The sequence below is a fragment of the Mesocricetus auratus genome, unplaced genomic scaffold, assembly GCF_017639785.1.
Source record: "Mesocricetus auratus isolate SY011 unplaced genomic scaffold, BCM_Maur_2.0 Super-Scaffold_4256, whole genome shotgun sequence".
In the NCBI taxonomy this organism is placed as follows: domain Eukaryota; kingdom Metazoa; phylum Chordata; class Mammalia; order Rodentia; family Cricetidae; genus Mesocricetus; species Mesocricetus auratus.
Genome location: NW_024429182.1, coordinates 72280589 through 72305517, shown reverse-complemented (window position 1 = coordinate 72305517; position 24929 = coordinate 72280589). Strand labels below are relative to the sequence as shown.

At 52.0% G+C, this 24929-nt stretch overlaps 2 protein-coding genes across 4 annotated transcripts; one reads left to right on the top strand and one right to left on the bottom strand.

Moving 5' to 3' along the window:
* Positions 1 to 62: 62 nt before the first annotated feature.
* On the bottom strand, positions 63 to 4495 carry Asphd1 (aspartate beta-hydroxylase domain containing 1). Of its 2 annotated transcripts, XM_040754219.1 has the most exons (4): positions 4274 to 4495; positions 2330 to 2506; positions 925 to 1038; positions 63 to 320 (listed from the first exon to the last, which is right to left on the bottom strand). In XM_040754219.1, exons 2-4 carry the CDS (start codon positions 2433 to 2435, stop codon positions 211 to 213), a joined length of 330 nt encoding a protein of 109 aa, XP_040610153.1. In that variant the 5' UTR covers positions 2436 to 2506; positions 4274 to 4495; the 3' UTR covers positions 63 to 210. The 2 variants fall into 2 exon arrangements, with proteins under 2 accessions (XP_040610153.1, XP_005064445.1); XM_005064388.4 differs by lacking the exon at positions 4274 to 4495 and having other exon boundaries at positions 2330 to 4032.
* A 55-nt stretch (positions 4496 to 4550) lies between these two features.
* Sez6l2 (seizure related 6 homolog like 2) lies at positions 4551 to 24099 on the top strand. 2 transcript variants are annotated; one of them, XM_005064381.4, is made up of 18 exons: positions 4551 to 5208; positions 6069 to 6200; positions 6783 to 7082; positions 7407 to 7546; positions 7745 to 7946; positions 12019 to 12204; positions 12785 to 12953; positions 13506 to 13669; positions 15553 to 15753; positions 16403 to 16541; positions 17464 to 17660; positions 17765 to 17959; positions 20438 to 20629; positions 20727 to 20918; positions 21414 to 21452; positions 21634 to 21751; positions 21868 to 21964; positions 23552 to 24099. In XM_005064381.4, exons 1-18 carry the CDS (start codon positions 5130 to 5132, stop codon positions 23579 to 23581), a joined length of 2772 nt encoding a protein of 923 aa, XP_005064438.1. In that variant the 5' UTR covers positions 4551 to 5129; the 3' UTR covers positions 23582 to 24099. The 2 variants fall into 2 exon arrangements, with proteins under 2 accessions (XP_005064438.1, XP_005064439.1); XM_005064382.4 differs by lacking the exon at positions 21414 to 21452.
* The last annotated feature ends 830 nt before the right edge of the window (positions 24100 to 24929 follow it).

The following is a 24929-nucleotide window of genomic DNA, read 5'->3' as shown; positions in this document are numbered from 1 at the left end:
ATGTGTCCCTGCCCTGAGCTCTAACATGGGACTGGTAACTTGGGAAGGAAGGAGTCAGGAGGTAGGAGAGGATTCAGAATTTGTATTTCAGTGCTGACGGCGTCAGCACACCCTCCTGCCCCCCCCAGTGGAAAGGAAGCCCTGACCACCACTCAAGGGTCCTGGGTGCAGCATCACTCCAGCTCAGGTGCCAGAAGGGAGCAACATCTTTCAAGGGTCCGGTGCGAAGACAAAGTCCAGAGCTTGGCGTTCAGCCCCAGCCACGTTGGGGTGCCAGAGGTCCACAATGAAGACCACTCGAGGCCCATCTTCAGGGGATCCTAGGGCACATAGGGATGGAGACAGCAGCTGATACCAAGTACTTTTCTGCCAAGGCATTCACGCCAGGCACTGAGGAAAGCAGGCCAGGCCCGAGGCAGTATTTTAGTTGTTCATATAAGGCAGGGTCTCATCATGTAGCCCAGCCCTTGAACTCACCATCCTCCTGGTTCAGTCTCCTGAGTGCAGGTGCTGAGTTCATAGGTGAGTGTCACCATACCTGGTATTGTCCTAACCCTTCTTATTGATAACTCTATGTGCCTAAAATGGGCACATTTTATGCCAACTGAGACGTAAGGTTAAGTAAATGCCTGAGGTCCCAAGGCAAGAGTTGGACAGGAGCAGACAGTCTCGCTCATAGTCCTGTGCCGATAGACTTGGACAGGAGCAGACAGTCTCGCTCATAGTCCTGTGCCTTTGATAGCCACATCATACACAGTCACCTGGTAAGGAAGGCAGATGCCCCTCAGGTGATTGGAGATTGGGGAAGCTGTGGTTTGCCCAAGGCTGTGCAGCACCAAAATGGTACCACTCAGTCAAAGTTGGCTGGAACTCCTCAGCTCTGTGGTCCCTCAGCCCCAACCCAGCCAAACATGAATCCGTTACCATTATGAGCCACTGTGTGCAGGAAGGAGTCATCCACCAGGAGACAGTGCCCTTCAGCCCAGCACTGAGGTTCACCACCAACAACCAGCTCGCAGCCAGGGGGGATCTTCAGGCCTATGAGGAGAGATGGGTATACAAGAGCCTACCCACTCAGAGGGCCTTACAGGCCAGGTTCTGTGGTCCTCTCAAAGGTGACGGGGGCATTCACAACACAGTCCTATCTGAAGGATACTAAGACTGCAAATGCTACTGTGAGACATTTGGAGAAGAGCTCCCCTAAGCAGTCTCCTCCTGGACTTTCGGTCAGTCCAGTTCCAGAACCTACTATGTGCTGGGAACTTCTCCCATGAGGTATAACCATTGGCTCCAGCCTGACCCCAGGACCTCGGTCAAGTGTGCTGAGAAAACGGAGCAACTCTGATGGCAAACGACACTCCAGAAGGTAGCACTGGGAAGTCCTTAAGACAGTACTATTCTCAACCTCACTGAGGTTACAAGTCTAACCAGTCTAACCTGTGCATTGTATATCTGCAGGAGCAGTCAGAAAGCCTTCATGCGTGCGGGGGGGGGGGATCTGAACTTGATTCTGAGGCAATTGTGCCCCAAAGTATAAGATAGCCAGCTGACAGCACAGAAGATTCAGGGTGAGTCAAAGTTGTGGCATAGAATAACAGCCATAACATTTGCTTCTTTTCTGGTTTTCTTTCAATGTTTAAAATGTTAGAAATAAAAATGCCAGGTGGGTGTTAACATCCCACTAACATTGTTACTTTCCATTGAAGAAGCATAATAAAGTAAGCCAAATATAATGGTGCACACCTTCAATCCCAGCACTCAGGAGGTAGGTGGAGGAAGATCTTTGTTAGTTTGGGGCCAGTTGGTCTCTATTTAGAGTTCCAGGCCAGCCAGGACTACATAGTGAAACTCCCTGTCTCAAGAAACAAATTAGGGGTGGGAGGGGCTAGGGTATCTCACTATACTCCCTAAAACAAACCAACTGACTAACTAAGGTCAAACCGAGGCTTGCCTCAAACTGGGATCCTCTAGCCTCAGTCTCCCAGGATCTGAGATTACAGGCATGCACCACCATGCCTTCCTCAAGGTTTTCTCTTTACAATTTAAATTTGGTTTTCTGAGTATTTTCTCTTCAGGGCAAGTAACAGTGACCACGTACAGTGAGGCTTTCTTTTCAACTAAAAGAAAAGGGGGGTGAGGGAAGAGAGAGAGGCAATGCGGAGCACACTGCAAGTCGCCACTGACTGGACAGCTTGTATGGAAGTGGAATTCAGGATGCCCGCTTAGGGAAGATTCTGAGAAGAAAGGCATGATGGGAACCTTAGTGCAGAATAAAGGGTGGGGAAGCGGGACACGCGGAGGCAAGGGTGTGTGGATAGGACATACTCACCCAGATGGCATCTAACCCGGGCATTGGTGGGTCCACAGCGGCCCTCCAGCCGCGCCCCGGGCAGGAGAACGGAAAAACCAGCATTGCCGAAGGTGTTAGCACTCATGAAGCTCCGCAGCCCCCTCAGCGCGCGATAGGCTCCTGGGCACCGCCGGCAGTTGCTGGGCTGGCACCGGCCTGCTTGGTACAGCAGGAGCTGGTAGCACCCAGGGGCCAGAGGTGGGGACCAGCCCCGAGGCAGAGGGGTAGTCCCTGAGAAGTCCCAGCTCACAGCCCCAAAGTCCCGCAAAATGGCGGGGAAGCTGCTCTGTAGGAGCTCCACATCATGCCTCTGGGCATCACGAGGCACAAAGGGGGACGAAGGCAGGTCTGGTAGGAAAAGTAGGCCTGGGCGCTGAATGCCCAGGACCCCTGTCCCTCCTGCTTGGCCAGAGCCTCCATGAGCTGCCCGCCTCACTCTGCCCATCCCAGCCCAGGAGTAGCGCCTAGCGTAGGCCCGAAGTCGCCGGCTCACTAGACCCTCGGCCCTGGGTCCTTCCCCAGGATCTCCAGAGCCTCTTGGGCCAGCCTGAGAGCATACATCAGGCCCACCACTAACACCTCCAGCACGGGTCCCAGCACCCAGGGCCTGCATGTCTTGGGAGCCCAGGCGGTAGCAGTACCAAAGGAACAGAGAAGTGAGGGCTCCTAGAAGCACAGTAAGAGTTGAGGAGCCTAGGGGCAGTGGCCATGGAAACATGATAGTCAAAGAGGCCCTGGCCAAGAGGCCTGCTGCATCTTCCGGACCCCAGATCCCGGGCCCCCCCAGTTCTCCAGCTGTCCCCTCGATGGCAGCTTCCTGGTTCCTGCCCTTCCACATCCCACTCCTGTTCCCTCTGCCCTCCTGCAGGCCCCTCAACAGACGTTTCCCTGTCTTCCCCCTAGCTCGTCCTCTCCCCCTCTTCCTTTTCTTGCTCTATTTGACTGTCTTCACTCTGAGCTCGCTCTAGTCCTTTCTATGACCCCTCTCTTCTTTCTCCTTCCCGCAGTCTCTATCTGCCTCTATCTCTCTCAACCCTGTCTCCCACTCCCGCTCCGCTCGTTTCTCCTTCCTCCACTGCTCTCCTGCCCCCTTTCCCTATCCAGCCCTTGTTTTTCTTCTAGCTTCCCCTGACGACAGCAGTCCCTAATCCATCTGGCCTGCAGTCCCTCTCTGCAGCGGCTTCTGACTCCTTCCTCTTTCCTCTCTCCTTGTCCTGTCTTCTCCCTCGACCTGCTCGGGTCCGTCCTCTCTGGTTCCCGGCCTCCTACACACCCCTTCCTGGGCGCCCACTCACCCTGACGTCACTTCTTCCCGCAGCCCTCTCTGCTTAGCTACCCCACGACCCCTCCCAGAGGCAGCCGCAGCCCAGCCCTGGGGGGAGGGGAGACTTTCTCTAGATTTGCCTCTCTAGACTCCCACCCCAGCCGGGACCTAGCGCCACGTGGGGTACAGGGGCACAGTGCCAACCTCCAGCCGCCCCGCAATGCGAAAAGAAGGGCGGGGCAGGCTCGGGGGCGGGGCGAGAACGCTGACCCTGACCCGCGCGCGAGGCCGGTGCTCCCCGACTGCGACTTGGACCGTGGGCCTGAGGGTCCCTGGAGAGGTCGGCCCGTGACTCCCCTTCCCCCTGGCTGGGCTTCGCCAAAGCCAGCACGAAGCGGGACGCGGGATCGCGAAAGCCGCTTCAGCCAATCACGGGACTCAAGGCCCGCCCACGCAGGCGGGGCCGGGGAGCTGTCCGCCCGCCGTGGTGCTGAAAGGGCGCCCGCTCGCTGCGTGGCAGAGCCAGGAGTTCGCGGGTGGCAGCCGCTGGGCCGCTGTCAGGTCGTGTGCAGGAGGAGGGGCCTCAACCCGTACCCCTCAGACTCCCCACAAGCGTGGAGACTCCCCTTTTCCCTTGGGGAGGGGCGAGCCCATCCCACCTGAGTTTCTATAAAGGGCACAGTGAAGGCCCTCGGCGAGGTCCGGGTGTGGACAGAGGACACACTGGATAGCTAGGCCAGGAAGGCGCGAACCAAGCTTCGCGCCCACCCTCGGCTCCCTGGGAAGGTCAGGTGCAGATTCCAGATGTGCTGGAATGGCGCCGAGAGACAGCCTAATTACTGCTGGGACTAGAGTTTTCTTTCGCTCCCGGAGGGGCCTTGGAGTGCAGATTACGGTCCTCGCTCGGGATCCCTCCTTCCTCCATCTGCACTTCCTCCTCCTCCCTCATCGGCGAATAAATCCCAGGCCCCTCCCTTCGTCCGTCCCCAGGATCTGACGTGGGCTTGACACCTTTCTCAGCTTCTCCCTCCTGCAGCTCCAGTGGCCGAGCTTCGGCTTCCCTGGTTCCGCAACCCCTTCCCTCTTCCTCTCCCCGCCAAGCCCCGGTAGAACCCCGTAAGGACTCTCTGAATCCTCAAGCCCACCCTGGGCCCCCGGAAGCTGCCTTTCCTTCCCACTTCCCCCCGGCTGGCTATCTATCCATCCTGATGGACCCAAGCGCCAGAACAAGGGGATAACCTTCGGCCCTCTCGGCCCCACCCCCCGCAGCGGGAGCCGCGCCCCCCTTTGCCATAGATCGGAGAGCCAAGGATAAAGATTGAGCTAAAGGGGGCGAACTCCAAGCAACCCCTAGGCCAATTCTGCTCCTCCATCCTAAAGGGAGAGAAATTGTCTTCCTTTGCTGACCCTTAGCAGGAAAGCAAAATTAAAGGGAAAGATAAAAGGACGCAGAGGGAAAGTGACAACTAGATTATTCAGAAGAGCTACAGAGGAGAGAGATTAGGGTGAGTCGCCATGGGGACTCCCAAGGCCCAGCACCCACCGCCTTCCCAGCTGTTGTTCCTAATTCTGCTGAGCTGTTCCTGGATTGAGGGTAAGGACATGTGGGGATGGGCCCTGGGAAGGCCCTGGGGGGGTCCTCCACCTTTCTCTGAACATATTGAGTCTTCCGAGCTTGTGGGGGAGGGGAGGGGCACAGTTGACTGGAAAGGGGCAAGTCAAGGCTTTCTGGCTGGTACATGGAGCCCTTGAACTCCTAATATTAAGGAGACGTGGAAATGAATAAGGAGAGCTCTTAGTTGTCTCTTAGGGGTTAAATCCAGGAAGAAGAGCTTCTGCGGAGGCGGTAGAAGCAGGCAGGGTACCTGGGTGGGAGACAGAGGTGCTGGGATAGATGCCAGGCGCTGCACACACAAATGTTCTTGGACATATGGACAAAGATAGATGAACACAAGCAGCGATACTCAATCCTTGACTCCACTCTGATCCCCAACCCGACTCTAGAGAAAGCAGCAGAGACTGCAGAGAGAGAGAGAGAGAGAGAGAGAGAGAGAGAGAGAGAGAGAGAGAGAGAGAGCCCGCAGAGGCAGAAACCCAGAGAAAGCTGGCAGAAGGAAGGAAGGTCTGGGAGGTGCTATCAGACTCTCCTCGGAGTTCTGGGGTTCCGAGGAATGCTTCTCTGGGGAGGAATGGAAAGCAGTTCCAAAGGCCCAGCTCCTCACATCCTGCTAGAGCTGTCCAGGGTTAGTAGTACCTAAGGCTCTCGCTGAAGGCCCAGAGACCAGGAGCAGGGACTGTAAGAAGGCAGATCGGAGCCTCTCCTCTGATCTTGGCTCTCAGCTCCACTGAAGACCCTCTGAGTGTCAGCATGCTAAGAAGTGCTCTGGGAAATACCTCTCCAGGGAAGGAAGGGGTCTAGAGGGATGGAGGGACTCATGGGACTTCACCTCCTAGGTCTGCCCCTGAAGGAGGACGAGATGGTGCCAGAGCCCGGAAGTGAGACTCCCACAGCAGCCTCTGAGGACCTGGCTGAGCTGCTCCATGGAGCTTTGCTGCGGAAGGGCCCAGAGATTGGCCTCTTGCCGGGTGAGGCCCCCAAAGGGACATAAAAGTAGAAGGAGAGGCTATGCCTCTGGGAGATGGAGTGCTGGCCAGACAGAGGCAGGTACAGAGAGTTCAGAGAAAGACGCCTAGGAAACCAATGAGATTCAGGGGCAGGCAGGAGAAGAAAGAGTCAAACCGTCCCTAGACAGATCCTGAGACAGCGTCAATTCGGTATAGAGATATGTGAGTTCAGAGAACCAGGGTCACAAAAAGAGTGACATACAACTAGCAGTTGATCTGGCATCATAAAACCAGAGAACAATAAGAGTACTAAGCAGAGAAAAGCTCCAGAGAGAACAAGACATAGAAGAGAGGAAGGGAGGAGAGAGAGCCAGATCTGGGGGTGGGGAGAGGCTCAAGGGGGCTGTGAAGCTGGTGGAAAAAGAAAGGGAGCTTTGGCTGAAAAATCTTGAGAGAATGGTGGGAGCCTGGGTGGGTAAGGAGAAAATGGGGGCCTGTGCCTTGTGGGGAGGCTTTGGGGTTTCTGTTTCACTCTAAGCTGTTCCCCACCCCCATGGGCCAATTTCCTGCTCCTGCTCTCTGACTACCCTCAAACTATCTCAGGCTCTGACCCAGACCCCACACTAGCCACCCCTCCAGCCGGCCAGACTCTTGCAGCGCCCTCCCTGCCACGTGCCACTGAGCCAGGGACAGGGCCTCTGACGACAGCTGTCACCCCTAAGGGGGTCAGGGGGACAGGCCCCACCGCGCCAGAGCTGCTGACCCCGCCCCCTGGAACTACAGCCCCTCCCCCGCCTGGCCCCGCCTCCCCAGTCCCACCCCTCAGACCCGAGGGAGGAGATGAGGAAACCACCACCACCATCATCACCACAACAACTGTCACCACTACTGTCACTAGCCCAGGTGAGGTGATGGACAGGACATGGAAGCACCCACGTGGGGATGGACGGGGGGAAAAGCTGCTTGGACCCTGTGGGAGAAGGGGCTTTAGGTAGGCGGAGGAGAGGGGCTTCTGGTTAGTAATGACAAAGGCCAACATTAATGTATATGGGCTCATCTGTGGGCTTCCATCCGTACTGTAGTTGGGGAAGGAAAGTCTCAGTGGAGGTGGAAAGGGAGCATTGGATAAGGATTGGGGGGGGGGCGGTACAGGTTACCACTGAAGATGCTTGGCTGGGAGGGCAAGCATGCAGGACCTCTCAGTCCAACTCTCTTATCTCTCTTTAGTTCTGTGCAATAACAACATCTCTGAGGGGGAAGGGTTTGTGGAGTCTCCAGACTTGGGGAGCACTGCCAGCCGCTCTATGGAACTCCTAGATTGCACCTACAGCATCCATGTCTACCCTGGCTATGGCATTGAGATTCAGGTAATTTCCTTTTGTGCCCATTGAGTGTGCCTGAGTCTGGCCAGGGAGCCGGTGAACCTGTTTTCAGAGTTAGATGATCTCAGAAACTCTTCTAGAGCTCTGTAACAGGGGTGGTTTACCAGAGGGCGGGGCTTAGGTGGTCATTCTAACCCCTCCTCCACTAACTTGCCCTGGCCTGCTTGTATCTGGTTTCTTTAGGTGCAGACACTCAACCTGTCTCAGGAGGAGGAGCTCCTGGTGCTGGCCGGTGGGGGATCCCCAGGCCTAGCCCCCAGACTCCTGGCCAATTCCTCCATGCTGGGAGAAGGACAGGTCCTTCGAAGCCCAACGAACCGGCTGCTCCTGCACTTCCAGAGTCCTCGGGTCCCAAGGGGCAATGGCTTCAGGATTCACTATCAGGGTAAGAAGTCAACGTGCCACTAGAGGAGCAAGAGCCACATCAGATAGAGAAGACACCTCCAGGGTCCTTCTAACTCAGGGTCCTGAGAAAACCTGCTTGGGACCCTATGTGGGCAGGACCCTCAAAAGGCATGCATGTATGTTTTTCTCACAAACTCCTGGATCCATAAATGGGTATGAATGACTCCAAGCAGCAATTCATTTATTTGGTTCAATGAATTTTTACTGAGTACCTGCTTCATACCAGGCTCTGTGTTAGCCTTGGGGGAAAGAATGAATAAGGTTGATATTAAGTCTGTCTTTAAGGGGCCAAGGATCTGGGGAGAAACATAAGTAATGGGAAACATAAGTTGTGTCAGAGATAAAGACTATGAAGACTCAGGCAAGGGGAGCAGGCATGAAAAGGGACCAAGTGTTTTCTAAGGAAAATTGGCATGGCTTCGAGGAGGAGGTGACGACTAAGAGAGACCTACAGAATGAGTTGGCAGGGAGGGGTAGGGAGAAAGAAGCAACTGTCTAATGGATGGAAAAGTGCATTCTGAGTCCCAGAGAGAGGAGAATGAGAGAATGTGACCCTTAGAAAGGGAGGTGGAACTGTCTGCACTGTGAGACCTGGTATAGTTTCTTTCACCTTTCTGTGTCTCAAGGCTCTGGAAAACAGCAGTTATAGTACTTACTGTGAGATATGACTAGGAAGATCAAATGAGTTAGTACCTGCAGAGCATCTAAAACAGTGTCTGGAGCACAGTAAACTCAGAAATGTCAGCCAGCGCCACCACAGCCAAAGCTGAGACAGCGGTAAAGGAAGGGTGAATGGAAAGGCCACACCGGGAGGCAGGCAGGGTGTCACTGGGGAGTTCAGGGTCCCTGCAGGTGAGAAACAGATAGTTGAAACAGCACAGTAGAAAAGTGATGATCTTAGGTTTGCAGTTTTGGCAACTCCTGACTTCCAGGGCAGGAAGGGCTAGTGTTTTGTGCATCCACACGCAGACGAGCTCCATATGTATCTATGCTATCCTGTGTGTGTGTGTTTGTGTGTGTGTTTGTGTGTGTGAGACCTCTCACAGTGCACATGCATTTTCTAGCACTCATACACATACATGAGTTAAAGGACTCAGCCAATGTCTCCATTCCAGACATTGCTGTCTTCTCCAAGGTGCTTCCATGCGCTCTTCAGAGACAGAAGCCATTGTCACTTGGTTTCATGTACTTCCTCCTTCTTCCCAGATCCCTTGTGCATCTTATCCAGGTTGAAGCAGATATCTCTTCCTCATGCTCTGAGAGAAAAGTGTTCTAGGTAGAAGCTCCTACCACCAGACCTGCTGGAGAAACCAGTGAGCTGGGTCTTGTACTTGGTGCCAGGGACCTGGTTATTGGAGACAAAAACATGCATGCCAAGGACTAGACATCAGAGGGAGAAAAAAATAAAAATAAAAAAGCTACTCACTATAGGCTCCTTTAAGCAGTCATTTCCCTAGGGCACCAAAACTAGGACTCTCGGGCTAAGTGGAACACTGAGGGGAGCAGGGCTTTTGCTTAAAGGGGCCTTCATTACCTGCCTTGGTCTTCCCTTATTTGCAGCTCCTGCAGGCATCTTTAGGACAAAGGCACTATGTAAGTCCTTCTCGACCTGCTCTAGCTGTGGCTTCATGTCCAGGGAGCCAGCACAGTCCAGCAAGCTTGCCCATGCACAGTCCTTCCCCCCAGCTACTGCTTCTCACAGTAACACAGAGGACCAAGTCAGCTCCATTTCCAAGAGGAGGGAAAAGATTTGAGGTCACATGGCTTTCTGAGGCAACTGAAACTTCATTGCAGAGTCAGAAATCAGATGCCCAAGTCCCTGCCCCACACTCATTCCTAAAATGAGGGTGGGGGTTGACTGACATGAGTACCCTTGGGTGGGGAATCTTTTGCGTGTTCTGTTTTGTTTTGAGACAGAGTCTCGAGTAACCTAGGCTGGCCTGGAACTCACTATGTAGGCAAGTATAACCTTAAACTTCTGCACCTCCCCTCTTTACCCAGTGCTGGGATTATAGGCCTGGTTAATTCAGAGATAGATGTTACCAAATGAGTTACATCCTGCCTTTAAAGTTTTTATTTAGATTCCAGGCCAATCCTTACTGATATAAATTATTACTATTGGTGAGAGACACCCCTTTCCAGTGTGAGATCAACCTGCTCAGGCCTTGCTTCAGTTTCATAGTGATAACAGAAAATAAGTAATGTGATGGGAAAATTACATGTGTAGAATAGAACAAGACCTTATGGGAGCAGGGAAAGTCGTGGAGGCTTTTTGGAAGGAATGGTACTTAAGACACTCTTTGAAAGATCAGAAAGAGACCAGAAAGCCTTGCATGCAAAAGCACAGGTGTGGGGAAAAAATGGAGGTGGTCTGTCTGCAGTGGTGCATACATATAATTCTAGCTCTCTGAACACTGCGGAAAGAGATACAAGAGTTGGGAGCTAGCCTAGATTACATAGTGACATTTTTTTCTCAAAAAAAAAAAAAGGGTAACTAGGTGTCAGTAGTGCATGCCTTTAATTCCTGCACTCAGGAGGCAGAGGCAGATGGGTCTCTGTGAATTCTAGATCAGCCTGGTTTTTGTAGAGAGTCCCAGGTTATCCAGGGCTATGTAGTCAGTCCCTGTCTCAAAACAAAAACAAAAATCACAAGGGCTAGGGGTACAGTTAGTTCATGGTGGAGCAGTTGCCTATCATGTATACCATCCTGAATTTGATCCCATCACCAGAAAAAAAGAGGGAGTGTGATATAGTAAGGGGTCACACAGACTATTGTGTAGGACACTCTGGCCACAGGAGCTGAGTAAATAGTTTAAGGACTCGGCTGCACCTGGAGAAGGGGCTAGAATATCATTCAGAGTTGGCTCTGTTGGCCACAGAAGGCTGGCATTTACCAAATGTTCTGTGTTTTGGATGGTTGTTTTACGTCTGCTCCTCCTAGTAGTCTAGGGGCAATGGGAAGACAAGTTATGGGTTTGTTTGGGTTTCTTTTCTTCCTGTCTGTCCCCATAGCCCAGCTAGATAAATGCTTGATGACTTTTAGAGTTGGAAAGGGTATGTCTCTGACAGAATCGCCGAAGGCTCCAGAGTCAGGGAAGGCAAAGCCTTCTGCTGAGTAGAGCTGGCCTGCACCTCTAAGACACAGCCTCAGAAACCCAGCACAGTGGTGCAGTTTTCTGAAGTCTGAGGCAGGAGGACTGAGAAATTTAAGCTATTCTGGGCTACACAACAAGACCTTGTTTCAAAACTAAACCAACCCTCCCCCCAAAAATCGCTTTAAGTGGCTTTGAGAAACAATATAAGCAAGACAACTGTGAAGAATGTGTAGAGGGAAACACACCAGGGAATGATTACTAGAGGGCAAAATGACTTGGGTGTGTATGAACAAGCCATTGTTGCCCTAATTTTTGAGGTACAAGGAAGTTGCTGCAGAAAGGGAAGTTACACAGTTCTCAGCGCAAGAGACAAGAGCATTCCATCTCTGCTGGGGTTAGTCAGGGGCACTGGGTAGTAAGTCTTAACGCAATATTCCTAAAGCAGTTTCTTGTGGCTGGCCTGGCTGAAAGCTGACTGCGCCTCCATACAAGAAAGTTTGTGAAAGAAAACAGCACAGGCCATTTCATAAGCCTCAGCATCACCCCTAGAAAGTGGGTCATGCACTTTTTCTCTGCCTACCTCTCAAACTATGTAAACTGACTAGGAAGTTGAGCCATCTCTGCAGATACCATTTGATATTCGTGCTGATAGAATTCAGGGTGGTCAATTGATTTGCTTAAGGTCACACAGCCAATAAGATTGGGTTCTAAAGTAACATTTGTCTATAAAAAACAGACCAAAGCAGGTAAATTACGAAGACCACAGATGAGCACTGCTGATGTTGCCTCTTCCTGGAGCAGGGAGCCACTGTAAGGAGTTTGTTTTTTGCAGCGTGCACCCAGCATTGAGTCCATTTGCTCCCTGGGAGTAGAGATGGAGGGGTTTGCAGAAGCACCAAGGCATGGGTATGAGAAACTACTGTGAGACAACAGCCCCTCTTCCTCTTCCTTGTCCAGCATACCTTCTGAGCTGTGGCTTTCCACCCCGGCCAGCCCATGGAGATGTGAGTGTGACGGACCTGCATCCTGGGGGCACTGCCACCTTCCACTGTGACTCAGGGTACCAGCTGCAGGGTGAGGAGACCCTCATCTGCCTCAATGGTACACGGCCAGCCTGGACTGGTGAACCCCCTAGCTGCATAGGTAAGTCTCATGCACGCTTCTGTTCTGGGGGAGGAGAACTGAGCTGGGGAATATCCATCTTTGGGGAGAAACCATATTGAAGAACTTTCTAGATGCAGGGCCCCTGTCGAAGTGTCTTCCCAGAGATCTCTACTAAGAGGGTCTCCATCCTCAGGGGATCTCCAGCCTTTTCTGGGGTCATCTTGGGAAACCCCAGTTTGTGTTGCCATCCTGTTACCACTCTAGATGCCCTATATTTGGGGCTCCTCCACTCTAATGAGTCATGTTTAGGGTTCCTGGTTGGCAAATTTTTGTCCTTAAGTCTTCATTCTGCAACACCTCTACCAGGCATAAAATATTTAGAGTCTAGGGATTCCTACCTTCAAGACTTCCTGTCTCGAGGTACCTACCTCTCAGGAGGCTTCATTTTAGCAGCATCTCCATGCATAGGGTTCTATTTCAGACTAGACAGCAGCTTGCAAAGGTGTGTGTCCCTCTGCTAAATCCATGGGGCAGAGGCCACCCCTGGCCAGCAGCTACCAGGCTCTAGAGTTGAGCCTGAGAAAGGGCTGAGGCCTTCCCGCTCTTTCTCTGCCCACAGCATCTTGTGGGGGCACCATCCACAATGCCACACTGGGTCGCATTGTCTCCCCTGAGCCTGGGGGAGCTGCAGGGCCCAACCTTACCTGCCGCTGGGTCATTGAAGCTGCTGAGGGGCGCCGGCTACACCTGCACTTTGAGAGAGTCTCCCTGGACGAGGACAATGACCGGTGAGGGTCTGGACTCTGGGCTAGAGGTCCCCGCCTTGAGAAAGCTGGGAGTCTTCAGGAGAGAGTCAGGTGACACTGGACGGATCCTTGTGTCAACCTCAGAGACTGCAGCGATGCAACCTTAGATGAGTCAGTGTACCTCACTGCACCTCAGTTCTCTCTCACTGGTAGAATGGAGAAAATAGCACCCTCCCAAATGCTTAATTAATGAATGCATCAAGATATGTAAAGTAATTGAAGTGGTGCCTAGCACATGACAAGCGCTATAAAAGTGTGTGCTATCATCTTTCTCAGTGTCCTTTGTTGCTTTGGAGTGTGCTCTCAGGCTGAGCGCCCAGTCTTTCTGTGCCTCTGTAGCCTCATCTATAAATGAGGGGTAATAATAGTGTCTGACTCAAGAGTCCTTGTAAAGATCAAACAAGATGAAATGTGTTGGGACTTGAAAAAGTGCATGGTATGGGTTAGTGTTTGATAATAGCAGCTTAAAGATAAGCAGGCAGGAGGGCAGCTTCCAAGGGAGAAATGCAGCTACCACCCTTCTGTCCACCCCAGGCTGATGGTACGCTCGGGGGGAAGTCCCCTGTCCCCTGTGATTTATGACTCTGACATGGATGATGTCCCGGAGCGTGGTCTCATCAGTGATGCCCAATCCCTCTACGTAGAACTGCTTTCAGAGACACCAGCCAATCCCCTGCTGCTCAGCCTCCGATTTGAAGGTAATAGCATCATTTCCTGACTGTGCCCAACCCCCACACCATTTCCCCTTCCTCACACTAGGAATAGTCACAAGCACATACTCCCTCCATGCTCATCTCTGTGTGGTCCCTGACACCTGACAGGGATCCCTTCACAGGGACACTGTCTCATTCCAAGTAGTTTCCTATGATCAAGTTTCAGATATGGCTGAATCCAGTTTACAGCCAGATGGACAATTACCTGTCTCTCAGTTCTTTACTGGGCAGTGACGTCATTCCCAAGCAGGCCCTCCCAATGTGGTGAATCTAACTACAGACTCACAGACTATCACCTTAACACAATCACAGAAAGGAAACGCTCATGAGAGCTTTGGCAACAATTCCAGAAAAGGTTCTCATTGACTTGATTAAGTTCGATCAAGTCAGGGAGTATTATGATTGGCAGGTCTGCATGGCATGACTGTCACTGCTTGGTTCCAACTAAGCCTCATGGACTAGAAGTAGGGAAGGCATGTTCCACCTAATGAAAATAGGGAAGCTGTGACCAGAAGAAAAAAGAATGGATGTTGGACAGGTCAAAAGGAATCAGTGATCATGGGAGAAGAGGCAGTCAGTGTGGTCTTCCAGGATGGAGGTTAAGCAGATGACTAGAGAGAGGAAGGGGGAGGGTAGCTCAGGGGCAATGATGCATTTGAGAAACAGCATGGATGAGTATTTATAAAAACAATAACAAGATGCAATAGACCAGCAGGCAGGGGGGGTGCATGCCTTTAATCCCAGCACTCAGGAGGCAGAGACAGTCGGATCTCTGAGTTCAAGGTCAACCTAGTCTACAAAGTGAGTTCCAGGGGAGCCAGGGAGTGGAGGGGGGAGGGCAACGGAAGGGAAATGCTCAGAGATTAGAAGGGTATGATTTGGATGGGTCACAAATAAGTGGGATTGCCACTGGGCCTTGATGGGGGGACAGGATTTGCACAGATACCTCTTTAGGTTAAGTAATAGAAAATATAATAGTGAATCTGCAAAAACACAGCACATGATGAGTTCTGAAAGTGCTAAAGAACTCTCTGCTTTTCATAAGGATCCCAGTTTGCCTCTCCAGGTGGGCCACTGTTGTGCCGTGAGCTTCAGGTCCTCTCCTGCATCAGAGGTGGTTTTGTAGATGAGACACAATCAGGTGGACAGGAAATAAAACGCTCTAGAAATGTTTTGATTTGGCCCTCAGTAAAAGTTGAGCAGCTCTGCACTAGCTGCAGTTTTGGATTCTAGCAACAGTGAGGATGATCAGAATCCAACTGTTATTTCTGAGGCTAGAACACACCTACGCAAGCCAGTTCTCCAGAAACACCCTCCCCAGGTCCCTTGCTGGTTCCAAATTGAAATGTCTGTGGATAGGAACTAACCCTTCAGGGTTGTAGCTCTGGATCTGTAGTTGCCTCCTAGGTGACCCTGGGCTCGTGGCTTTTTGTCTGCAGATGTCCTTATCTGTAAAATGCTGGTTGGTACTATTGGCACAGGTGCATGATCCCACCATTTGGAAGGCTGGGGCAGGAAGAGCTCAAATTCAAAGTCAGCCCAAGCTATACAGTAAGACCATCATCTCAAGATACCAAAACAAATTTAAAAAGCCCATGTGAGCTGGGCAGTAGTGGCACATGCTTTTAATCCCAGCACTTGGGAGGCAGAGGCGGGTGGATCTCTGTGAGTTCGAGGCCAGACTGGTCTACAGAGTGAGTTCCAGAACAGGCTCCAAAGCTACACAGAGAAACCCTGTCTCAAAAACAAAACAAAACAAAACAAAACAAAAAGCCTGTGTATGGCCAAGCAACACCCAACCTAAGTGCCCAACACGAGACCCCTGAGGCCTCTCCTAATGCTTAGTTTTGTGACCAACTCTTTTCTAGCCTTTGAGGAGGATCGCTGCTTTGCTCCTTTCCTGGCACATGGCAATGTGACTACAACAGACCCTGAGTACCGCCCAGGGGCACTGGCCACCTTCTCGTGCCTCCCAGGATATGCTCTGGAGCCACCGGGGCCCCCCAATGCCATCGAATGTGTGGATCCCACAGAACCCCACTGGAATGACACAGAGCCAGCCTGTAAGGGTAAGTCTCCTATATCCCAGAGTCCTTCAGCCTACAGACTTCCCCGGAAGGTGGGACCTCAAGAAGGTAATTGTGAAGGAGATCTAACATGAAGCAGGCTGGAGAGATGGCTCAGAGGTTAAGAGCACTGACTGCTCTTCCAGAGAGACCCAGGTTCAATTCTCAGCACCCACATAGCAGCTCATAACTGTCTGTAACCCCAGGAACCAACACCCTCACACAGACATACCTACAGGCAAAATACCAAAAGATAAAAATAAATAAATAAATAATGAAACATTGGAAAGTAATAGTTTAAGAAACAAAAGAGAAACCCAAAGCCTGGCAAAGCTCTGCCCCTTCAGAGTTACATTCTTGGGGAAGTAATTGCTGGGCCTATTATGAATTGTTCAGGGTCAGACCTAAAAGACTTCTAGAGCTAGAACTAGAGTTGGTTTGTGTCTGGATTGGGTGAGGAAGCTGGAAAGTGGGCGGGGTTAACTAAGGGCAGGGCTTAAAACAATTGTAGTAAAGTCTAGATGTGACAAGAAACCTTCACACCAACAATCCTGATGAGGTGGTCTAGTGCACACCACTGAGAGCAATGGGGACTGTGGTGAATGGAGAGCACGTGCTCACGCGCTCTCTGAACCTGACACCTCTTCCCTAGCCATGTGTGGAGGAGAGCTGTCTGAGCCAGCTGGTGTGGTCCTCTCTCCCGACTGGCCCCAGAGCTACAGCCCTGGCCAGGACTGCGTTTGGGGCCTGCATGTCCAGGAAGAGAAGCGCATCTTGCTCCAAGTTGAAATGTATGTTTGGGCCACATGACTTGTGTGATGGGTGCGGGCTCTATCGGGTATCCTAGACAGGGCACTAGCCTGGATTCTGAGCCCAACTGGCTCTCCTGAGTTCACACAGAACTCTGTGGGTACATTGGTGTTCTGAAAGAGGACATCAAGTGAGCTCGGGACAGAGGTGGGAGACTCGGGTTCAAGTTCCTTGGAGAAAACAGCCATCTTCAAGGGCTGCTGCAGGGCTGGGGGTTTCAGCGGTCAAATGCTGTACCACTGAGCTATACCCCTCACTCATGTTTGTGGGGGGGGGACTTCTTGAGCAAAGAGACGGCCCAGGCCCCAGTTGGTGCCTTAATGCTAGTACCAAGTCAGGGGGTGGAGGTCAGTGAGCTGATTTGGTAGGAGTCCCTCACGTGCGTGGGGAGAGAGAGAGAGAGAGAGAGAGAGAGAGAGGGAGGGAGGGAGGGAGGGAGGGAGGGAGGGAGGGAGGGAGGGAGGGAGGGAGGGAGGGAGGGAGGAGAGAGAGAGAGAGAGAGAGAGAGAGAGAGAGAGAGAGAGAGAGAGAGAGAGAGAGAAGGAGCGTGGGCATGGACCCAAAGCAGATACTCAGGCGGAGCCCAGCATTGGAGAGATTGTCGAAGGACGATGGTCTATGATTGATCAAAGCTGGGTTTGGGCGCCATGAGGATGGAAAAGAGGCTGGAGAGTGGAATGGAGCTAATACTGTGCAGGGTTGAAGATTAGGAGCAGGAAGGGGAGGAGCTAACCCACTTCTGGAACCTGGAGGGAACCCTAAACTTGTCAAAACTGAGAGAGAGGAATTCAGGGCCGGGCTGTTAAGAATGAGCGAGTTGGGCGTTGGACAGAACCGAATGAGATAGGCTAGTCATATAGTTCGCCTAATTTTCTGACCACCCCCTCCCCCACCCCGCTGCAGCTTGAATGTTCGTGAAGGGGATATGCTAACACTGTTCGATGGGGACGGTCCCAGCGCTCGAGTCCTGGCCCAGCTGCGGGGACCTCAGCCACGCCGCCGTCTCCTCTCCTCCGGACCAGATCTCACTCTACAGTTTCAGGCACCTCCCGGGCCCCCAAATCCGGGTCTAGGCCAGGGCTTCGTATTACATTTCAAAGGTATGGATGGAAGGCGAGGGCTCTGGATGGTGAGGGGTCTAGCATGGAGGGGCCACCAGAGCGAGCCCCCCTGAGGTTGAAAGGCCACCCCATCTTCACTGCAGAGGTCCCGAGGAACGATACATGCCCGGAGCTGCCGCCTCCTGAGTGGGGCTGGAGGACGGCATCCCACGGGGACCTTATCCGGGGCACAGTGCTCACCTACCAGTGCGAGCCTGGCTACGAACTGCTGGGATCAGACATTCTCACTTGCCAATGGGACCTGTCCTGGAGCGCGGCTCCACCTGCTTGCCAAAAGAGTGAGTAGGGCCCCACCTCTAAGCCTGTCCTTCGTCTCTGACTCTGCCCTTTCCTGTCCCTCCTGGATGTCACCCTTTCTCCCTGAGCCCCTGTGTTCTTTCGGCCCCACCCAGTTCACGCACGCACGCACGCACGCCACGCACGCCCGTGTCCTGCCGTTAGGCTTTAGTTCAGACAGCTTTCTTCCCTTTAACCTGCGCTCAGTCAACTTTTCATCAGCGCCCAAGGCCATGCCTCATTCCACCCCTGCCAGGGTTGAGTCTCACCCCTACTAGGTTTTACCAGTTGCTCCTGGGCTCTCCCCCATCAACTCTTAGCTCTCTCCTACGCACCCCCAAACTCTCAGTTCCCCCAAAGCTGACGCTGTCAGTGGGCTCGATCTGTTTTAATGCAGTCACTGAAGCACGGTGCTGGGTATAGGACCAGTTCCTCACTCGTCCCTACCCTGATGAGTCTCAACCCTGGAAGGGAGAGAGACAGCAAGCAACTAGGCGTGTTACACAGTGGTAAACAGGGGGCGACCAGCATGAAGTACTTGGAGTCTCTGAGCTTTGGGTCTCCAGTGAATGCATAGGAGTAGGGGATTGTACAGTGCAGGACCAGCTTTTCCCACAGTGCCTGGTACATGTTAACAGTTAAGTCACAGCTCTGAGCATGAGGCAGCTTGGTAGCAAGATTATGGCTTCATTCACCCAGGAAGGAGACAGATTTACTTCAGAGGAGTGTTTATTTTTTTTGTATGATATTTAAAGGAGCTTGGAGGCTTTGTTTATTTATCTTTTTTAAAAGGTGGGTACAGTGGCACACACTTGTAATCCCAGCACTTGGAAAGCTGAAGCAGAATAATCATGAGTTCAAAGCTAACCCTGTCTGAAAAGCACAAGGACTGAGGGTGTAGCTCAGTGGCAAAGTACTTACTCGGTAGACAAAACAAGTAAAACAGACTTTAAAAAAAAAAGGCGGATCCAGATGTGGTGGAGCCCTCAGCACTCCGCAGGCTGAAGCAGAGTGCTCCCGTGTGTTTAAGGCCAGCCAGGGCTGATTATTAGCAAAACCCATCTCAAAAAACAAAAACATGAACAGCAGAAAGAAATAGCACCTTATTTCTTAAATTTGTAGAAACTGACACGATTGGTTTTAGTTCTTTTTCTTTTTCCCCAGCTTGTTTGTTTGTTTGTTTGTTTTGAGGCGGGGTTTCTCTGTGTAGCCCCGGCTGTCCTGGAACTTGATCGGAGATCCCACTGCTTCTGCCTCAGTGCTGGGATTAAAGGTGTGTTGCTATCATTGTAGTTCTTGCAAATGGCCCCGGGGAAGGAAACAATGGTGGGGTTGGTGGGGAGGAATTTCAGAAAGCCAGATTTTGGCTGGAAACAAGGAACTGATATAGCACCTCATTCCTGGGAGGATTCACTGAATAATGGGCCTGAGGAGCGGGCCAAGCAGTCAGGTTGTCTAGCAAGGCTGGCTACACCTGAGTCTGATGCTGAGTTGAGACTCAAGTCTCAGGATCTATCCAATGCTCCATGGCTATGATGCTGCAGGTTCCAGCTTGGCTGCGTCCCAAGCTCTGGGCCACAAGAGAGACGGCAGTGACACTGATCTCTTGGGATAATCAGGATTAAATATCTATCAGGCTGCCTAGCACAGGTTTATAGGCATCAAAGGCCATGGAGCTGGAGAGATAACTCGGATGCCTCACACCCATCAGGACTTGAGCCCGGTCCCCAACCCACAAGAAAATCAGGTGTGGAGGCACACATGCCTGTAACCCCCAGTGGTGGGGGTGTGGAAGATCACTGGAGCTCACTGGCTAGCAAGTTCAGCTGGATAAGTGAGCTCCAGGCTCAGCAAGAGGCCCTGTTTCAGGATGTAAGTCTAGAGTAATAGAAGACACCATCAACCCGGGCCTCTGCATGCACCCACGTGAACACACGTGACACCCACTCACAGAGACCCTGATTATGACCTTCTATGGCAGCACTGGGGATAAAAGTGCAGGCCGTATGTGTGAGCAAAGTACACTAGGCACAAACACGTATGGGGACACAAGAGCCACTCTCTCTTGAGACACCAGCTCCCTGATCCGCCACAACAGGGACAGTGCTGGGTTTCAGTTCATGTGCTCTCATATAATAATGAAATATTTTGAATTGTACCCAAAGACAGGGGCCAAGTTCGAGGGGAGGGGGGATCTCATTATATAGGTCAGGGTATCTGTTCTGGAACTGTAGCCCTGGCAGATTTGGAGCTTCCTTTAGTCCCAAAGTGGTGGAATTATAGACATTGCACCATCACATTTGGCAAATCCATTGACTCTGAAGTGTTTGTGACTCACACTTTGTCCATCTAAGGAACGGGCAGGAGAAGGTTGAGGCTGTTCTGAGGAGATAGCTGAAGGCTTCAGACCTGCATAAGCCCTGTTTCGAGCCAATCTCCCAAGGCCCTCACTTGCCCTAACCTTTCCCTTCTATCCCCAGTCATGACCTGTGCTGACCCCGGTGAGATCACCAATGGCCACCGGACTGCCTCGGATGCCGGTTTTCCTGTCGGCTCCCATGTCCAGTATCGCTGTCTGCCAGGGTACAGCCTAGAGGGAGCAGCTGTGCTCACCTGCTACAGCCGGGACACGGGCACGCCCAAGTGGAGTGATCGAGTCCCCAAGTGCGCCTGTAAGTTTGGGGGACACCCCAGGAAGGGGAGACCGGGGAACCCAGACTGGCCCTGGGCAGTTTCTAAGCCGGCACATGGCTGGGGTGCTCCTTGCAGTAAAGTACGAGCCGTGCCTGAACCCTGGTGTTCCAGAGAATGGTTACCAGACACTGTACAAGCATCACTACCAAGCGGGCGAATCTCTGCGCTTCTTCTGCTATGAGGGCTTTGAGCTCATCGGCGAGGTCACCATCACCTGTGTACCCGGTCACCCTTCCCAGTGGACCAGCCAGCCCCCACTCTGCAAAGGTGCCTGGGCAGACAGGGCAGAAGGGGCATTATCAGTATCTGGGGAGTGACTGAGCTAGAAAAGTTGGGTAGAATATTCAAGACCAATTACTGACCCTGCTGAGTGCCCTACACTGCGGGCTCTCATCCTCACGGGTGTGCCTGGAAAGCCTGGGGAGATCTGATGTCCCATACTTATGGAGGGATGTAGTGAGCGCCTTGGTTTAGGAGCCCCTTGCCCTCTCTGCAAAGGCCTCGGTTTTGCCATCAGTGAGAAATTGTGAAACTGGTTGGCTCAGACTCTCCAGGAACCTTGAACCTTTAGTGGTTTGGAGGAGGACAGACCCTGGCCCATCAGTCCCCATGGCCTCTCCACAGCAGGGAAAGACAAGTTCAGATCTAACAGAGGGTAGAAAACCAGGCTGTGCACCCAGCCCCACCCGGCTTCGGCTCTCTCCCCAGTCTCCTTCCCTCTCTGGCTCAGACCCCGTCCCCCTCCCCCTCCTCTCCCTGCAGTGGCCTATGAGGAGCTCCTGGACAACCGAAAACTGGAAGGTCAGTGAGGGTGCAGGTGAAGACCAGGCCTGGCCAGGTTGGGAGGGCAAGGTCAAGGCTGGGGGCAGGAGGCCAGACCCCAGGGGGTGAGGCCAAGGGTTCAGGGCCCAGGGCAGGAGGCTGGGAGAGCCCAGGAGTGGGTCCAGCCTTGTCTCACTTGCTACCCTTCCTCCCTCCCCAGTGACCCAGACTACAGACCCGTCCCGGCAGCTGGAAGGTGGGAATCTCGCTTTGGCCATCCTGTTGCCCCTAGGCTTGGTTATTGTCCTCGGCAGTGGTGTTTACATATACTACACCAAGTAAGTGCCCTACTTTTGACTGTTGGCAAGGGCAGGTGTCATACCTGGTGTGAGAATCAGGTAAGGGGATTCAAGGACTCACACATGGTAAGCCCTCTGTCCCCTCCCTTTTCCAGGCTGCAAGGAAAATCGCTCTTTGGCTTTTCTGGTTCCCACTCCTACAGTCCCATCACCGTGGAGTCAGACTTCAGCAACCCACTGTATGAAGCTGGGGTGAGTCCCTCCCCTCCCCTTGGAATGCTGCATCTCTCAGTTTCCCCCCCAGGACTTTGTGATCCTCTCCCAAACTGTCCGTGGTCTCTCTTGGGAATTGCAAACCAGTTGCCTACAAAAGTAGTGATGGCGGTCAAAGAAAGCTGTGTGTGGACAACAGGGCATGGTAAGGACTGTAGTTAACTGGAGGACCAGAGCCCATCCATAGGATACAGCTCAAATCCATAGTGGGCACTTAGACCCAATCTCCAAATCTTCAGATTGTTCAAGACATTTCAGAAAGTCATATCTTTGTCATCCTATGATACTTTAGGATAAATCAAACAACCAAACATATATAGTAGCTAGAGTCAACCCAGGGAAAACTCTCTCTCTCTCTCTCTCTCTCTCTCTCTCTCTCTCTCTCTCTCTCTCTCTCTCTCTCTCTCTCTCTCTCTCTTGCTGGCTCTCTCCTCGCTCTCTCTCTTGAGACAGGGTCTCACTATATAGCCCTGGCTGGCCTGGAACTCTCAGAGATCTGCCTGCCTCTGTGCCCTGGGTGCTGGGATTAAAATGTGGACTACCACATCTGACTGGAAATAATTACTAAGAAAAAAAACATTTTCTAAAAATTTAAAAATTGTAGCTGGGTAGTGATGGCACACACATTTAATATCAGCACTTAGGAGGCGAAGGCATGTGGATCTATGTGAGTTCAAGGCCAGCCTGGTCTATTAGAGTGAGTTCCAAGACAACCAGAGCTACACGGAGAAACCCTGTCTCAAAAAACAAAACCAGAATTAAAATTGTTTTATGTGTATGGGTGTTTGCTTGCCGCCATGTCAGTATACCAAGTACGTGAAATGCCCTCAGAGACTGGAGAGGGCATCAGATGCCCTGGAACAGGAGTTAAGACAGTTGTAATCCACCATGTGAGTGCTATAAATTCAACCTAGGACCTCTGGAAGAGCAGCCAGTGCTCTTAACTGCTGAACCATATCTCCAGGCCCTCTATATTAATTTAAATACGAAGGTCTTGCTGGGTGTGATGGCTCAACTATTTTAATTTAGAGGCAGAGGCAGGCAGATCTCTGAGTTTGAGGGTGGTCTACCTAAGGAGTTCCAGGACAGCCAGGGCTATATAGCAAGACCTTGTCTCAAAATAACATGGTCTTTTGAGAGAGTGTGGTACTAGAGATTAAACAGTGCCTTTTACACAGTTGGCAAGCTCTAGACATCGGATGGCATCTCTAGTGTCTGACTCTCTTTTTATTCTGAGACAAGGGTCTTTCTATGTAGACCAGGCTGGCCTCAATCCCGCCTACCCCATCTGCTTCTACCTCCAAGTGCTGGGATTAAAGGTGGGCATCATCATGCCTGGCTCCCAGTCCTCTCTGATTTGAAAAAGGGTTTACATTGCCCAGCCTGACCTTGAACTACTTCTGTAGCTCAGGCCTGCCTTGAATTGTGATCTTCTTGCTTCCATTTCCCTAGTAGCTAGACTCCCAGGTTGGTACCACCAGACTCAGCTCAAATATGTCTTCCTCCTACTTGTGGTGTCTCTTCACCTCCTGCTCACTCCAGTTTATTTGCTCTGTCTATCTTCAGGATACAAGGGAGTATGAAGTTTCCATCTGAACCCCAAGTCTCAGTCTGCAGGATCCAGGACCTCCCCATTCTCTCCTCATTCTGGGCAGTGAGGAGCATAGGACCTGGTCTCTGGCTCCCCTCCCCGCCTGCTGTGTAAATAGTCTTCCCATCCCATGAGGGGGCTTTGGCCCTGGAGACCCTACAGTAAACCAGCATCCTGCTGCCCAAAGCCGCCTCTTCTTAGTTGCCAAACAAGGGGCCTTCCACCCCCATCCTACTGACTTCTGGACCCAGGGAAGGGAACTCGGCCCCTTGCAATTCCTGGGGCCCCTCCAGCCTGGGGCCCCACTCAAGAACTGTTCCCAGCTCTACTGTCCCCATGGCCATGAAGACTCCCTACCCCAGATGCCTACTGCTGCTGGGCCTCTACGGGTGAGAAGAGAAGGGTGGAGGGAGGGGTGGGCCGAGTCCCATCCCTTCCCTGTGTCTCCCCTCCCACACTCTCCACCTTTATTTGCTTCTGAGTTCTTGTTTTTGAGCAATAAACAGAAAGTCACCACTTGTAACTGATCTGGTGAGTCTGGGAAAGTGCGCCTCAAGGTGTTGGGGCAATGGTAAGGAGCCCTCTGGAGTGGATTTGGAGGAAAATGGAAATCCAAAACTGTCCCAGGTGCTTGCCTGGAGCCCAAAAGCCTGGTGAGCACCATTAGTCTCAGCTCCTGAGAGGCAGTGGCAGGCAGAATTTGAGCCCAGCAAGTTCCAAGCCAGCAAGGACGACATAGTGAGACTCCATCTTAAAACAAGCCTGGATTGAAGCTAACCCTGTAGAGAGCTGGCCGGGACAGCTGGCCTCTCCACTAGCTCCTGCTAGGCTCCTCAGCTAGAAGAGCCAGTGCCCATTCACAGACCCAGGGAGCAGCAAGCCTTCCACTCGTTTCATGAGCACTTTCCCCTTTTGAAAATATTTGTATACACTTATGTATTGTGTTCTTTCTCCTGATCTTTTGTGGTGTATTGTCTCTATTACTGTTTTTAGATGGTCTTGCTATAGCCCAGACTGGTCTTTTTTTAAACAGGTTCTCACTACGTATCTTTGACTGGCCTAGATCTATAGAACTTACTCTATAGATCAGGTTGGCCTTAAACTAACAGAGATCCACCTTCCTCTGCCTCCCAAGTGCTGGGATTAAAGGCGTGTATCACTATGTCTTGCTCCAGGGTGATCTTGAATTTGAAGCCCTGCCGCCACCTCTCAAGTGCTGAGATTAAATGTGCATACCACGGTACCCAGCTTCCTGGCACGTTAAACACACCAGCTATTACATATCTGTCAAGAATTCCCCCTTTTCCCCTATCATGTTTGATATATATATGCAGACTGGAGCCTCCTTTTGGT

Excerpts from the sequence above, each read along its gene's own strand:
- Asphd1 (XM_005064388.4), bottom strand. The coding sequence starts at position 3,188 with ATGTGGAAGGGCAGGAACCAGGAAGCTGCCATCGAGGGGACAGCTGGA. Across the intron at positions 1,039-2,329 it reads CCGGGTTAGATGCCATCTGG|GCCTGAAGATCCCCCCTGGC; the intron begins GTGAGTATGTCC and ends CTCTCCTCATAG. Across the intron at positions 321-924 it reads GCACACAGTGGCTCATAATG|GATCCCCTGAAGATGGGCCT; the intron begins GTAACGGATTCA and ends TATGTGCCCTAG.
- Sez6l2 (XM_005064381.4), top strand. The coding sequence starts at position 5,130 with ATGGGGACTCCCAAGGCCCAGCACCCACCGCCTTCCCAGCTGTTGTTC. Across the intron at positions 12,205-12,784 it reads TGAACCCCCTAGCTGCATAG|CATCTTGTGGGGGCACCATC; the intron begins GTAAGTCTCATG and ends CTCTGCCCACAG. Across the intron at positions 16,542-17,463 it reads ATCTTGCTCCAAGTTGAAAT|CTTGAATGTTCGTGAAGGGG; the intron begins GTATGTTTGGGC and ends ACCCCGCTGCAG.